This window comes from Eimeria necatrix, genomic scaffold (assembly GCF_000499385.1).
Source record: "Eimeria necatrix Houghton genomic scaffold, Enh_scaff13, whole genome shotgun sequence".
In the NCBI taxonomy this organism is placed as follows: Eukaryota; Apicomplexa; class Conoidasida; order Eucoccidiorida; family Eimeriidae; genus Eimeria; species Eimeria necatrix.
The window spans coordinates 129,745-145,796 of NW_013652052.1; the positions used below are offsets into that span (position 1 = coordinate 129,745).

Here is a 16,052-nt window from a genome sequence, read left to right on the forward strand (position 1 = left end):
TCAAAGCACAGGCCACTTACATTTATCTAGAAGAAACTTTCAGCTCTCTGTTTGCAGAAACGACACGGACCGTGCCTGCAACCAGACTGCTCGCATTGACCTTACCCTGAAGTCCGTGTTGCCTTCAATTCTTAAAGTTCTTTCTCGCTAAGTATTTCTTCAGTATAAAAAAGGACAGAGGACAGTTAAGGTTTTACGAAGAAGGCAAGCCAAAATTGCAATATCCCGAAAGACACACACATATCTTTGCGAGTAGTCACGTAACTAGCCGCGACAAAACACACGTGTTGCGAGCTGCAACTTCGTGAAATCCTAGTCCTGAAGAGAAACACTGGCTTGAGAATGATACCGATCTGCATTAAGCACGGACAGGTGCTTTTTTACTCCTGTGCGCAGCTCCGGTACCACGTGAGGGCAACCACGTTGCGGAAGACACGCGACTTACTTTTGACCCGTTCCTAGGGCTTAGATAGATGAAATTTCAGATAGTACGGCAAATGACGAGGAGTGCATTATTTCTTATCATATGCAGAGGGCACGATATGCGCATCCGCCCAGAACTCGATGTATGTAAGGTTTCGCTCGATGCTGACAATTCTGGGAGTAGACAAGCAGCGTAAGTAGTCAGTGCTATAATTACAAGTGGCGCATGGGCTATGTCCACAAAGTAAACACTCCGTGGAAGAGTGGCGACTCTTGGGCAGCCCTGGTACAGAACTGCTCTTCATATCCATCTGGCATTGCTCAGCAGTACATCTCGATAAAATTGATCGTCAAATATTGTGAGCTGCCTTCCTGAGCAATGCTCAAGAATGAAGGCATTCTTAGGCACGCAAGCCTGGTTTTGCAGGCCTCCGTACCATCTGCACTGCGCGCATCATCCAGCATCAACACGAGTACCCTATAGATATGCCATATGCAAGATGGATGATGCACCGCAGAGCTTGCGCAGATCTACAGCTTCTCGTAGACGTTGAGCAGGCCTCCAACCGCTCGGCCAAATGCGGAGGCCCCCAGAGAGCGGAAAAGGCCTGTAGCAATATCGAAACATGTAAGACCAGAGCAAGCTCATGTGAAGCAACAAATCATGTAACGTTTGCGATTGATAAGCCCGAATCAAACAGCTGGTAAAAACTTAGATATGCTAACAAAGTGATTGAGGGACATGGGGACTCGAAGAACTACAGGGCGGAGACCTCACTAGTGTACTCGCCGGGAGGCGGTGTTTCCTTGTAGTCGTAGCGCAAGATTAGTGTAGGGCGAGGATGCCAAGTTTCGTTTGCTATGGGACACCAGAAGCAAGCACAAACAAATCAACAACGGAAACCGTCAATATCGCATTGTACAACAATCCTTCTATCGCATCCGCAGGACAGCGGCCTGACGGCGCCGGTAGATTCCAACAAGCACTGCATGGTGAATTTGTTCTTTTACCTAGCCCGCGATGAAGAAGTCTCGAGTCGTAGATAAGAGCATCACCTGGTTGCAACTCGGCCTTAACTGTCGAACCCGCTTCAACCAATTTCGTTGCGAAAGCTGGCAGTAAGCTCAGCCAACGAATCCAACTATTCGCTCCCTCCACGAACAAGAGCAAACTCAAAACTTGTACATCAGTAGCCGGCCGGAAGTATATGAAAGCCTATTGCTGCCTCAGACTGGTCAAAGGGCTACCTATGGGTGCTGTCAAGATGTGCTTTCAGTTTACCTCGCCGCTAAGGATGTGCGAACCAGGAAGAAGCTCCGTGGGGCCATTGCTGAGGTGTATAGGCACCAACGGTATGACCACTGTCAACCCGCGGTAAGAGTTATCTCGATGCCAAGACTGGGGCAGCGCCAGTGCATCTGAAAAAAGATAATACTGAGGGGTGCGCTTCTTGCGACGTTTTCTCCTTCCATGTGGTTTATACTAAGAAGTGAAAAGATAATGCTGCAGTGGACATACCGGCATTCACCGTTTGCATTTCTGACACGAACAGCCTGTGGTAAACACCCATGCATAAAACACACACAATTCCGCACAATTTAGCCAAAGTCACAGTGCGCATCAAATACCTAGAAATGCACTGCTTGCGACTCAAACCACGCATGGCAATACTGATAGTGCGCGAAGATCCCACCGTGATTTCACTTGGGCTCCATGGGCGTCCGACGGAACCCCAGATGGAAGGTATGAATGCACTAGCGGCATGAAAAGCCGCTGCAGACCAACTAACGACGGCTCCACCAACGAGCCACGAAGAAGGCAGTGTAAACGCCCTAAACGATATACAGAACTACTCAGAATAAGGCGCATAAGCTAAGAAGAAGCAATGGTGAACATAATAGTTTATGGCGGCGGTAATGACAGCTACATCAACAGCAGCAATCGCAAAGCCTCGCACCATATGTAGGCCTGGTGCAGTAAATATTCGGATCCACTTCTTTCATCTTCAATGCTCCTTCTGCAGCCTATTAACACAAACACTGCTTTGAGGTTCTGTTTCATCCAATAGTTGCGGCGGCCCACCATCCCGAACATCGAGTCGTACGCTAACTATCGGCAAACTTACCGCTCCGCTGGCAGAAAATGTTGCTTTTTGTGCGTCTTGCAGTTGCTTAGGAGTAAGGGCACCTTTCAGGACAACGAAACCTTGTCGCTCAATAGCTTCTTTTGCAGCCTTGACATCTGAAGCTCGTAGAAACAAGGGGGCGCCCCGGTGAGTCTCTCGGGGTGCGTCTGTCTTGCACCTACAGCACAACAAAACCACATTTACAGTAGTTATAATAATTAGGGAGTTGGAAGCATGCGCGCAGTGCAGTGTCTCTGCTGCTGGTTCTGCCATGTAAGTCAAGCGCTGATGCAGTGTTACCTCTCGTCCGCGTAGGAAGCGAGGGCCATCGAAGTTCCTGCGTCTTTTCCTGTATGCCTCGCTGACAACTGCCGAGTTCGGGGAGCTGAGGTATCTTCTTTCCCCTGCTCTTGACTAGCGTGCAGCTGCAACACGCCGCTGCCTTCCCAACTGCTGCACAGACTGCTCAGGATGTCCTCATCAACTGCAGCAATAAATCGTTCCAGCGCGCATCTTCCCTTTTCCGTTAGAAGCAGTGGAAGCAGTGACTCGGTAGCGCCGCTGCTGGTGCAGTTGCGGGCAGCGCGAAGCTGCTGTAGTGCCCGCAGCAGTTCGCGCGCTGGCTTTTCAAAATCGCAGGCTGACGCCATAGCGAGAAAAGCGGGATCGTAAAAGATCTCCTTGAACACACTTTCGGTTTTGCTTAGGAGCCAACGCATGTCTGCCTCTGCAGTCGATTGTTTCCTTTCGGGGTGTGCCGCGTGCTCCAATTCCAAGACCGCAATGTCACTCAACAATGCCGCCTTCAGTGTGGCGCAAAAGAGGGTCTTCAGATGCATGTGGAGTTCCAGAGGGGCCCCCGCCAGAGCTGAGGCGACCAATGCAGAGGAGGGTCCCAGACGTGGATATGCTGCTGCTAGCTCCTCTGCCCATGAACTGCCCAGGCCTTGTGCCGCGACTGCTGCCGCTGTTGCATCAGCTACTGCCTCCGCTGCTCTGCAGGAAATCCCGCGAGCGATTAGTTTCTTCCGTTGCTCTTGCCTGCGCATCTCAGCTTCCTGTGCAAGCGTCTCGGAAGTCACTGGTTGGTACGGCCCTTCAAATACTTCCGGGATGTTTTGCGGACCTCTCGTAGCTGGGGGATGGTGCCTCTTGTGTTGCCGTAGCAAAAGTAGTACACCACCTAAATGCACATGGAAATACAGAGACTTACCACGCGGTAAGCCGGAGAGCAACTTTCCAGTTTTAGCGCAGTAGTTTGGATCTACAAAACCTTCGCAGCTTTGCAAACACTCCAACCCCCAAGGACAAACCGGCGACAGACAACATTGTATTGTTTCAAATCCTCGAAATATGGGCCAGCTTACTGCCAACAGTAGCCGTAGCTGCAGCGCCGACAATGCATTGCACGGCTATGCGGCTGGCTCGCAGCCTTATCGATGAGACTGTAAGCCGTACCATGACGACACAGGTGTACTATATGCGTATGCAGATTACAACAGGTTTAAATTTGTCTTCCACAAGGCGGGTAAACAGTGACGCAGGCAGTTCCCTTATTCTTCTCAGTCGTAGTATGGGGCCCCGCCGACACGTGGCAGGCCCCCGTCAGCCACACTAGGAATGGGGTTTCTCGATCCAAAACACATATATTAGTCATAATTTTCTTTTGTAAGCGCGGGTGGACAGTACTAGAAGAGGGAGGACAGGAACTATGTGGGTGACTTCCGGGTCGTGTTTTATTGTAGCGCGTGGAGTTGCTCACGTGCAGCTCTCTGGCACTATGCTGGGCATGGTACTATGCGCCCCGGCCGCAGCGCGCGTTGGAAATCGTCTGTAGCATTGTGTAAGAAGTCCTTCCTATTCAACTCATGCATTTATCTGCCCGAGTGTCCGGTAGTAGATGAACGAGCTACCGTAGTCTCTGCGCCACAACAAATTGGCGTGCGGCAAGCAGCGCTGAACGAGTGAACTCTAAAGCAACGAACTGTTCCGAGCTATTTTTCAATGTTAAACTTACCTATCCAAAGACTACTGGAGGGCCTCGAACTAGGATACAACTGGCGGGGTTCAAACGCAGGCACGCGCTTCAGAGTCACAGAAACATCGAGTGTGTGACAATTACGTTGAGGAAATCAGTCTACAGCTCAAAAGCTCGAGGACGAGGTGTGACGCCCTTAGCACGGCCACACGCTTGCGGCAAGGGTGCTATCTTAATTCCCAGGACCACAAAGCGACTCTTCACATGTAGACATGTAGGCAGCCACTCCTCAATGGGCCGTAGGGGTTGAAGAATAAAAATGTGCTGGCATTCGACGGTGCAACACTAGACAGTTGCAACAGTACTTAGTTCTGCTGCACAAATTATAAAATTCATAGGCAAAGTCGCGCACCGAGTACGGCGACTTTTCGCAGCCATGTGGGAGAATGACTGTTACACCTTCTGTGGTAGTTAAAGTGGCATTTAACTGCCTGCATCGTCGCAATACTCCTCCGCCGCAAAGAATGCCCTCGTGTGTATCTTCATATTCCTGCATCGATTTTGGCCATTTCGGCCATACACATTGTAACGGGGAAGCCGAATCATATCTCTTCTATTGGTACTTCTTCCGCCATTATGGGTAGCTCATTAATTTCCAATTGCGAGGGCAAGCCAAACTCTGCAAGTGCTCCTAAGTCAATATCTTATGCTCTAAGGATTCAACAGTCTCCCCACAGCAGGCTGTGCAGCGTATGAGGCCAGCTCCGCCTTCCTGCTCAGCGAGCTCACGCCATTTCCGATGAAGCTTTTACCTAATAGCAGCGTATCCTTGTCTTGGCTAGTTGTGTGGTGGAAGCTCTTAGACGGAAATTCCCGTGTTCTTGCGACATTCTGTCACGGTGTATCTCTGAAGTGGCTGCACGCCTTGTCCCGGTGTTTTCTCATTGGCATCGAAACAGCTTATTGCAGCGCTTCAGGCATCAGAAGTGTCAGCACTACTTTTCTTTTGTGCGACAGGACTTGTTTCAGCTGCTCTCTCCGCTTTAAATATCGTCTACTCATCACAGTAACTCTCCTGTGGCTTCTCCTTTCCGTGCTGGTCATGCTGGCTGATATATCCATCGCGTTCTTGACAAACATGAATTTTTGCATGGCTCTTCTGGCTGGATTGAAGCCAGCTGAGCAAGCCCTTTGCTCGGGAGCGAAGCCCAAATCAGCTCACACACCTGCGCCGTACAGCCACTTCAGCGGCGCCGGAGGGCAGGAGGAGGAGGAGGAGTAGGAAGAGGAGTAGGAGGAGTAGGAGGAGTAGGAGGAGTAGGAGGAGGAGGAGGAGGAGAAGGAGGACTTGGACTTGGAGGAGGAGGTGGAGGAAATGCGGCAGCTGATGCAGCAGCAGCAGCAGCACGTGCGGCCGCTAAAGCCGAAGGAAACCGTTGACCGCATGGCTTTCGCGCAGCTGCTGGCTGATGCCCTTTTTGCTGCCAGCGCTGTGCTGGGGCCCCGAGCCAGAAGGGACCAGTGGTGGGCTGTCATGTCTCCCCAACAAACCGTTGGCTCGTCTTTCAATGCCCCTGAAATGCTCAGTGCATGACTCACAATTGTCGACGGCGACGGCGTTGCCACCCGCAGAGATGTTGATGATGAGATGCACAGCTTCCAGTGTCAGTTCAGCGGTCGAATCTTCATGGTTTCAACGGCTGCAGTCTCAGTGGGAGGCGTTAATTGCCATTCCCTGCTTTGCAATCAGCTCCGTGCTCGGCTTAAATTTCACCCCACTTTTCGTGGATGTGTTTCCATCTTACTCCAGCTAACGGATCCCCTGCGCCACCCGCTGCCGCTTCTGCCGCAGCAACAACGGAGACGCCTGCTCCTGAAGCGTCAGCCATCACCGTATGATCGCCTTATGACAGTGAAAAAAAATCCTGCCTACGATTTGATCCTACTGTTTCTGGTGCCTCAACACCCAAAATTCCAACCTTGGCTGCGCAGAACCAGGCCACAGTCCACTCAGTGTGAGTTACCCGTGGTATGCCACTTTTGGGCACGATAGTGACGATACTTGCAAGAATTGCACCAATTGGGCTCCAACATTTCATTGAAAGGGCCGTGTGGTGTTCTAGAGTGCATACTTGGCTGCCATTAATTGTCAGAGTGGTGAAGAAGAATTCAGCTGCAGGTGTCCTTTTGCCTCGTTTGTATTACGTTACTCCACCCCTACTGGTTTGCTGAACTGGTACATTCATAACACCTCCAGTGCCCGAGGTATTATTCTGTAAGCCACACTTTTCGTACCGTAAATCGAGGGTATTAAAGATTTGAAAGCTTTTCCGCTTGCGCCGAAGCAGTCCCTGTGTAGAGCTTTCGTCTTTGCTTGTGCCATCGTCCTTGCGCCACACAGGAAGGCTGGAAAATCCCTAAAGAAATTTACGGAACCTCTTACAGAAATTACACCTCCGTTAAACCTCGCTAAAGGACAAGTGAAGGCCTCCCAGCTTCTAATTGCAGCATAGGCAACCTTCACGGTGAAACGTATTTAAACCGAAGCCTTTTCTTAGTTACTTTTCCCAATTCTTCCAATTTAAATGTTTCCGCTCACGCATTGAGTTTGCTCTGGAAGACCGGCGTGGAGGAGTCGTGCTTGATGGATAGTGAACGGCAGAAGTGCTAGTGTAGCCGAGGGCTGGGCACACTTCACAGCAAACAGCATCGTGTCTTGTTGAAAAGTGCACAGAATATACTCTACAAAAGGTGCATGAGTATAGATGCCAGCTTCTGCTGGGTTTTCTTACAATCTCCGCTGCAGCATTTTTGGCCACCCTCCGCTCAGCGTTTGCTCATTGCTCACGTTGTCTACTAAATCAGCTTAATATGGTTAGCCTGTGATCATCTCGATTTTATATTTGTAATAGATTACTGGGGCTTGTGTTTAGCTGTATCTGTGACAGTCACTAACCCCATTTGTTACATTTGAAGAGACCAGCGTGTTAGTGTGGACATCGTCCACCCCAAGGGAGCACCACGGACTCTGCGTTGAAGTGAAACAAAGTAAGTGGCTTTGGTACAATTTATATTACATGTAGTGATGTTTTTAGCTCTTGCTTAGGGGCAACACTACGTTCCAGAGAGCAGTGTAACTAGGCTGCCGCCTGTAGGCTTCCTAATGGGCTAGAGGGCATGCAGGAACCTCATTAAGGGTGTTTCCTGTACTTAAGCGCTACATATGCTGCAATTGCAGCAGAAGCGCTGTATACATTAAAAGAAGGGGAAAAGGTCGTACAGTCAGGTCGGGAGGAACTGGCAGCTTTTTGGGAGCACTACTGTGGCATTGCAGGGACCAGCGTGACTGCAAGTGTTGCACGAAAACGACTGTAACAAAGGTAACAGATGCTTCCCCGAGATATTAAGTTTGCCTTATGGCCGGCCTAAACGGAGGTGTCTACCGAATAGGGCCTCCCACTGAGCGATCTGGCACTGCAGACAGTGCGGTTCCCCTGTTCGGCAGAACAGGAAGTAGGCTACGCCTACTGCTCCTTTCCGTCGCCTTTCTGTAAGAAGGGGCAGCTGAAAGGACAAGTGACGGTGTCAGGGAGCTGTCCAATCTGTGGCCATGGATGGGCACGGAGAGTTGGTGACCTTGGAGGAGGGATGGACAAAACTGCGTCTCCAGGGGATTGAGAAGGTTCAGCGGTTTTTGGAGCAGAGGCCTGAACGAGGCCATGCGACCAAACGAGTATGTGTCGTGTCAAACGAAGACTATGCAGCCATATACACGTAAGGCTGCGCTGCACCTGCTGTGCGCCCATAACGTAGCGATTCAGAAGTAAAGTCCTTTCTACAAAAAAACCATCCACCCCTGCAGGACGATCTAATTCAATCCGAAATCAAATGTGACGTTTCTGGCGATAACTTCTGCCTGCAGGATGGTCTACACGATGTGTACACAGCGGTCACCATACAATTTCTCGCAGGACCTCTATCAACTTTACGGAGACTCAATAGTTCGCTATGTGCACTCCACTGTAAGACTTCTTATTCCCTTTGCTATGCAGATCATACAGAGCCCTTTAAGAGGGTGCACGTGCCTTCTTCCAGTATTGTCACGTGAAGCTTCCCCTGCAGTCTTACCAGTCGTTGCAGTGGATGTTGCTCTTAGGATTAATTCTCCACAGTTGTGGGGACGTGAAGATGCCTAGATACTTCGAACATTGTTCGCTTACACCTGATCAGGTCCTGCCGTCCCTGGAGAATCGGAGAGGCTCAGATCTGCTGGAGGAGCTGCTGTGTCGGTGGGAGAACCACCGTACCTTGGTAAAGTGGCTTCAAAAATTCTTTGCATATCTAGACCGCTACTATGTCAAGATGTACATGGAGGCTCCCCTGGTCAAGAGGGGCATTGCGATTTTCAAGGATCATGTAAGGCTGCCCCAAGCACACAAACTGTTTTGCTTACCCCCCCTTTCAGGGATACTGTTTCTTCCTGTGCTTACTCTGGCGAGTTGCGCGGGGCACGTGCAGGTCTTTGAAAGGGTTAAGCAGCCCGTTTCCGCCGCCATCGAAGATGCGATTCGTCGACAGCGTGAAGGTGAGCTCGTTGCACTGGATTATCCCAGTGTTGCAAATGCCGTAGGCCGCGATGACCTTGCCAGGATGCCGGCCCTGCAAAACACTCTGCTGTACTTTTTGCACCCATTGACAGACAGGCAACAGCATAATTACCAGGTCGTATTTCATTTATGTTGTAGGGGAGTCGCTTGATGAGGAGAGTGTGGCGCAGCTAGTGTGTATGTATATTGGCCTTGACCCTGAAGATGAAGGGTTGGGCCTCTACCAGCGCGAGCTAGAGGACCTGCTTTTAGCTTCCACTAAACAGTTCTATGACCGCAAAGCCAGAGAGTGGATTGCAAGTAGCACCTTCTCCGAATACCTGCAACTTGCGGAGGTAAGCATGGGCTTTACGCACCCAGGAGAAAATCTCATCTGGCTTCGCACCACCATATGCTCCCTGGCCGCCAGTTTATGGGGCATCCTGCGTGCCGATCTTGTATTTTAGTCCAGATTTGTGTTTGTCCCATGGTATCATTTGCATGTGTGATTACTGACTTGCAGGCGGCGCTTGAGGCTGAAGCGCGCAGATGTGAGAGGTACTTGCACAGCAGCAGTAGCAGTAAGCTGCTGGGAGTCGTTGTCAAAAGCACTCTACAGCAACATCAACAGGAACTACTAGAGAAAGATACGGCGATTCCCTTTCTTCTGGCTGGGGAGGGACGAGCGGAGTTACGAATGGCCCACAGATTATTTGCCTTAGTGGATGGAGCGGTTGAAGACCTAGCGAAGCAGTTCAAGGTGTACATTTCGGCTTGTGGAGACAAGGTGTGTACTGAATAAGCGCTCAGAAACAACTAGCGGGCGCCAAATGCAGCCGTAGCACCCCTGGAAACTCATGCGTTGGAGTAACATGTAGTAAGTTCCTCTTTCGAATAACTGCTCTGTGTCTCGTGTAGCTAGTGCAGCAGCGGGTTGCCGCGATGAAAGAGACACAACAGATGAGGGCACAAGGTTCGGCCAGCAGCAGCAGCAACGCTGCTTTGACACAGCAACAACAGAGGCAACAGGATATCATCGCGGAGCACCGATTTGTGGAGAGCGTGTTGGATTTGCACGACCGATTCAAAAGTATCACACTGGATTGCTTTCGAGCTCAGCAGCGCATTGCGCATGATGCTTTGGGTTCTTCAGCACGACCCACGCCTCAGGCTGACTCACTATTCCAGAAGGCACTCAAAGAAGGTTCGTAAAATGTGCCGGCAAATTACATGCTTGGAAATGGTAAAGGCCTGCTAAAGGAAGGAGTCGAAAAAAGGGTTATTTTTTGTTGAGCCTGAGCTCCGCAGTTTACCTGAACTGTGTACTCTCGCATGCTTCAGCGTTCGAAAGCTTCGTCAACGCGCAATCTCTGCAGCCCCCTTTTGCTCAACTGCTGGCGTCGTTTTGTGACCGCATTCTGAGGAAGGCTGGGGGTAAGCTAGTATTTGGACGAAAAGAGTTATTTCTCCAGATGTACCGTCCTGCCAGATATCTTCTCCGATCCATATTTAGTAGTGAGGAGTGTACTGTGCTGCTCGTGTGTCCACAATTTCCGAAGCCTTGAGGGACACTTTTGAACCAGTGCTCCCATTGCTCTACTTAGACTGCAGATATAGCCCCTGCTTTCTGTTTCCTCATTAGCTAGGACCACACGATTGTCAGAAGACTGCCTTGTTGCGCTAGGCGAGAGAATGGGTGACGATGAAATCGAAGAGTGCCTCATGAAAGTTGTTGAAATTTTCAACTACGTAACGGACAAAGACCTTTTTGCTGAGCAATACAGGTGCACAACTGAAGAATACCCAGCTGAGGGTAGCCTGCCGATAGCGCATCATCAACTGTCGTCAGCCTTTGCCCGCACATCAGTTTCCTGTGCTCTCAGCGTCGAAGGCATGTGATGCCAATATAATGCATATAAATATTCCTTTTTTGTGTTCCCAGAACGCAGTTGGGTCGTCGGCTGTTGCATGAGACCTCTGCATCACTCGAGCTCGAGCGGTTACTAATAGCGAAACTGCGTCTTAAATGTGGCGCCCATTTCACTGCGAAAGTAGAGGGGATGGTGAACGATCTCCAAGTAGCTGCTGGTCTTATGCGGTCATTCCAGCAGCAGCAGCAAGAAGAGCAGCTGAAGAGAAAGGCGGATGAGCAGGAGTCGAAAGTAAATGAGAGTGCATCCAGGATCAAGGATGCATCCGTCTCATCTGCCACAGTGGAAACGGTAATGATAGGTGATGTAGAATTTTCGGTGCAGGCCCTAAGCACTGCGCATTGGCCAACATATCCAGGCAAGTGAGGACAGCCCTTGACAGGTAGCTTGAATTCCTTAAGAGTCCGCATATGTACGAGGCACCGGTGCCGAGCCAACGCTTGTGTCTATGACGCCCCAATACCTAAACCAGACGCTGGTTTTCAATCTTGTGCAACCAGCGATGTTTTAGCTGTGACGGCGTTCGGTTGGCTGCAGCGCCTGACTTGCGCTTGCCGCCTCAATTGGCCCAATGCGTCAACGCCTTTGAGCAATTCTACACCTCGCAGACACAACACAGGAAGCTCACATGGGTCAACTCACTGGGTATGTGCTGCGAAAGTAATTACTTTGTCCAGCTCTTTTGGCACACTGGGGTTTCGTAACCGCGGAAAGACAATCTGCGGCAACATCAGCGGCAACAATCGGTTAAGCTGGCCATGCTTCTTCATTGGTGTTCGTTCTTCAGGAACTGCGCTTGTGGCTGCACAACTCCAAAATCGCCAAGACCTCATATGCAACACAATGCAGGCAGCTCTACTCCTAAGATTCAACAGAAAACAAGACGACGGGTGTGGTCGCACCATATGCTGCGCCGGCGATCCTGCTTTGTCGGTACAGCAGCTTGTGGAAGAGCTACGCCTCGACGAGTTGACAGTGAAGAAGTTGCTGGGGTCACTTATGCTTGGCCGTTTTAAAATACTCAAGAAAGTCAGCAATGCACTACTTGCAGGAAAATAGATGATGCTACCAACGACTTCGCCAACATGCGCTTGCAAGGAATGTTTTAGAGTATTGTTTGCTGCACCACCGTGACGGGCTGTCGTCGCAGGAGCCCTGGCATGCTTCACATACACCCGAGCCGTCAAACTTTGCACACGAAAGCACAAACGTTCCATTGTGCTACCCCTTCGCGCATCTTGCAGACGGAGAGCGATCTCTTCCAGGTTAATGAAAGCTTTTCATGCCTCCACCGGAAGATTAAGTTACCTACCCCTGTGCAAGAGGAAGCACAATGCCGGGGTATGCTGGCTCTGTCATCCGCTAATTGCGCCCTGTAGTTTTGTCGGCATCTAAAAGCAGCATTAGCAACATGAGCAAATTACGACAAAGCTGCGAGTGTCTCATAATCTGTGGAGCTCCTAATGACTCATGTAATGGAGTTTGTGATTTTTGTTAAATGAATTTGATGCAGCGCGTGTTGAGGAGGACAGGTCCATCACTGTTGATGCGGCCATCGTGCGCATTATGAAGACACGCAAGGTCAGGCAGAATCCTAGCGACCACATTCGTTGTAGACTGAAAAGCTCTCTGACGGCTATATGCACAAGATGATGGACTTCTAGCTGTATTTCTGTTGCTTTCTGTATTTCGTAAAACAGAGCCTGTCGCACCAGCAGCTAGTAGGCGAGGTTATGGCCCAGCTGCATTTCTTCCAGCCGCCTCCTAAGCTGCTGAAGGAAAGAATACAGGACCTGATCGCCAGAGAGTTCTTGGAGAGGGACAAAGACAAGCCAACCCAATACAATTACGTTGCTTGATTTGTTCCCGATATGACCGTTTCGACTGCGCTCGTTGCAGTTTCGGAGTAGCCGGCATGCCTGTTCACCTCTTTTGATGCATGTGAACCAACCGAAATGGCGTGGCATTAACGTTTCTAGACGGGCATATAAGGGAGGGGCTCACACCCAGGACATGCAGTAGGCTTGACGTTGGAGCGATTTGAGTCTTGCGCCAGTTGGCGACACCCCGCAGCGTTCTCAAGCACGTGCATGAAGCAGGGCATTGGCTTATCAAACCGTTTGAGTCCTCCGGGATAGTATTGAAATAATAACTTCCACAAATGCGAGCTACTGTTTCAAACTGCGAAGTGTGGAGAGCCTTACGGAGTCCTGGTGACCATTTTCGCACTCCAGCTTGCTATTGGCTCCCTATTCATTGCCCTCTAAAGGAGCACTGCACGATTAGCTCGACGATGGGTGATCAGAATGTTGGGATACATGCACTGCGGCGTACTAGCGCCTCAGACGGCCAGCGCTGATTGCACTCATCGTGTCGTTCCATACCTTTCAGCAGCTTGCTTCTCATCTTCAACTTTTATCTCTAGAAGCCGTAGTTCCTGAAGTTGAAGTTGCAGCTCTTCCTCTTTGTCTTGCAGCGCTTGCTCGAGGAACTTAATATAGCCTAAGAGCCGCTGTTGCCCATTGATAACGTGCGACGTGTAAACTGATAGTTCATGCTGCAAGTGACCTTCTTGCTGGGCTACTTCATGAGCAAGCGCCCACAGCTCAACGTAGGCATCGTTTTCTAACTGTTGTAGTAGAGATACAACATCGCCGCTGCCAAGCTGGAACTGGATCGCCAATTTACGGAAACGATCCACAAAGAGAGCCGCTTCTTGATTGGCAAATGATCGCACTTCGTCCGGCAAAGCGGCATACTGGTCGTCAGACAACGCACTGGTGATGACGTCAGGGGGCAGGTCCACCACTTTAAGTGGCATTTCCCTTCGTCTCCGCTCGACTGCTTCAATCATCTGTAGCACTTCGAAGTCAGCCTTCTGGTCTGAAGCTGTCTTCTTTCCAAATGCTGTTGCCTCATCCTCCTGCTGTTGCAGGTGTTCCAGCTCCAGTTCCTTTTGTTGAGCCTGTATCTCTTCTTGTGAAGGCTGAAAGCTGCAGGAAAGCTCCTGCAGGAAGAGCTGTAAAGATTTCAAGAGTGGGCGTTGCTCAATCTTCCCAAGTTTTTCCATTGCTTGAATTTCTGCTGAGCGGTGCGCCAAAGAGCGGAGCAGCACGCACAGGGAGAAGCTGAAGCAAATGATTCCCATGAAAAAGAGGTAAGGAAAAACGAAAACCCCGGCCATAAAGGCATCTGACTGGAAGAGCTGCGATAAGGGGAAGAAGCCTGTCGTCAGCATGATCGTGGAGACAAATGAGTTCTTCAGTGTTGAGTAGTTCTCCAGGTAACGGCCAAAGGAAAGAAAGCACAAATATGCGAAGCCCATGAAAATTAGTACCGTACCTATCAGGACCTGTATCATCTCTTCTGCTGCCGAAGCAACAGCAAAAAACATCATGGTCATGCGCTTGCGTTTGCGCCCAATTCGGAGTAAACGAAGAAATGCAGCGGCCAAAATAGCCGCCGCTAACTGAGCGTAGATGCGGAGCAAGGCAGATGTTGAACTGAAGGCCCTGAAGAAAACCCCAGCTGCTGCGGTTGCCTCCGCTTCCTCTGTGGCCCCGGAAGCGGCAGCAACTAAAGCGGTGGAGAGATCTTCAGCTAAATTGAGCACTTCTGCGTGAGGTGAAGCACACACATGAAGTACCCACACAAAAATTGCACAAGCCAGTACAATGAAGCCAATGATGTCGAAAGCATTGAAAAGGTCGTCGATAAAAAAAACTCCTAAGCACAAGCCAAAGCTGTAGTCTTCACGCTCCTCCTTCAGTCTTCCCCTCAGCCGGCAAAACTCCACAAAGAATGAGCATCCGAAAAACAAGAAAAGCGCTCCGCTTGCCACTTGCAGAGCCACGGCAGCTACGGTTGTAAAATCCCATGTAGAGTATGGCTGCAACTGAGGCGCCACAGACAAACTCTGTTGAAGGCGACTTTGTTGTATTCAGCGGAATAATTCCGTTTTGGATACTGAATTATTTAGCGAAGGACTTGGCATATCCGTATCTTTGGTATTACACGGGTACTCACAGTGAAAGTTTCAGTAGAGAATTTTGGTGTAACGTTGCCTCCTCGATTCCTTGGAAACTGTATATGCGCCTCCAGCACGGTGTCACGCTGGTTGCTATTTATCAAGACAACATGAACTGTAAGTTCCGCAACAACGTCTCTCAAGATGTTCTCCTGTGCCAGTCGCCTCAAAAAATCTTGGAAGGCAGTGGTTTCAAAAAGCGGCTGGTATTCGCACTGCAACGACTCACAGGAGAAGCCTAGCTGAGTTGGGAAGGACGCCTCCTCGCGGAGAACTAAGGTTAGGCGAACGGAACGTGTAGTCACAGCGCTGTTCCAGTTGTATAGCACAAGCTGCTGATACGCGTTGCCTACCCACAATGTCGCAATAAAAGCAATTCAAGAAGGTGAACTTCAATTAAATAATGTCCTCCAAACAGAAACAGGCAGACGAAATCCACCTGAATTACACAGCACTTAAAGTGGTAGTGGAATGCCCTACCGTTTTGTTGCTTTAGCTGTGGAAATGCCTCGCCAAACAATGCAGATTTGGTGGAGGACGTCAAAAATGCCATCAGTCCCTCGTCGGCTACTAGCCAACTGTAAAGGTCTCTCGGTGTGATTATATTGAATAGAGGCTGCGTGGGAAGACTTATCGTAACATCCACATTGGTCAAGCCTGCGGAGCAGAATATGTGCTTCAAGTGCAACAAAAAATTGCCAAGCGCTATCCTCAGGTGAAATACGTTGCAATATTGTGGTCTTTTATGAACGTCCCAAGCTTTGCACCAACTGGGCAGATAAGCATATTAAGGAATAAAACTTAACCAATGCGCTTTAGTCTTTTCGTACCAAGGGAAGAATCTGGGCAGCCAAAGGTAACAGGATCCAAGGTGAACGCCGTTCTTGAAGCAGCTTGGCCAGCCATTTCCCGCATATCGGCTGCTGTGTCTACCGAGAGCTGCGAAAAGACCCAATCGTTGATGCAGGGGAGCCATCTGCC

At 50.0% G+C, this 16,052-nt stretch overlaps 3 protein-coding genes across 3 annotated transcripts; 1 reads left to right on the plus strand and 2 right to left on the minus strand.

Annotated features, from left to right (window-relative positions):
* Positions 1 to 1,696: 1,696 nt before the first annotated feature.
* Positions 1,697 to 3,598, minus strand: ENH_00012950 (hypothetical protein, conserved; the record flags this gene model as incomplete). The annotated part of the gene is made up of 4 exons (XM_013578780.1): positions 1,697 to 1,842; positions 2,382 to 2,448; positions 2,550 to 2,727; positions 2,850 to 3,598. The coding sequence occupies 4 exons, from the start codon at positions 3,596 to 3,598 to the stop codon at positions 1,697 to 1,699; spliced, it is 1,140 nt and encodes a 379-aa protein (XP_013434234.1).
* Positions 3,599 to 8,137: 4,539 nt separating this feature from the next.
* ENH_00012960 (cullin family protein, putative) lies at positions 8,138 to 12,903 on the plus strand (the record flags this gene model as incomplete). Its single annotated transcript, XM_013578781.1, has 15 exons — positions 8,138 to 8,301; positions 8,450 to 8,549; positions 8,758 to 8,943; positions 9,046 to 9,112; positions 9,273 to 9,469; positions 9,637 to 9,900; positions 10,032 to 10,317; positions 10,455 to 10,547; positions 10,798 to 10,897; positions 11,056 to 11,345; positions 11,582 to 11,689; positions 11,832 to 12,073; positions 12,289 to 12,385; positions 12,558 to 12,625; positions 12,745 to 12,903. 15 exons carry the CDS (start codon positions 8,138 to 8,140, stop codon positions 12,901 to 12,903), a joined length of 2,421 nt encoding a protein of 806 aa, XP_013434235.1.
* Positions 12,904 to 13,409: 506 nt separating this feature from the next.
* On the minus strand, positions 13,410 to 15,986 carry ENH_00012970 (hypothetical protein; the record flags this gene model as incomplete). The annotated part of the gene is made up of 4 exons (XM_013578782.1): positions 13,410 to 14,939; positions 15,071 to 15,420; positions 15,552 to 15,728; positions 15,902 to 15,986. The coding sequence occupies 4 exons, from the start codon at positions 15,984 to 15,986 to the stop codon at positions 13,410 to 13,412; spliced, it is 2,142 nt and encodes a 713-aa protein (XP_013434236.1).
* Between the last annotated feature and the right edge of the window lie 66 nt (positions 15,987 to 16,052).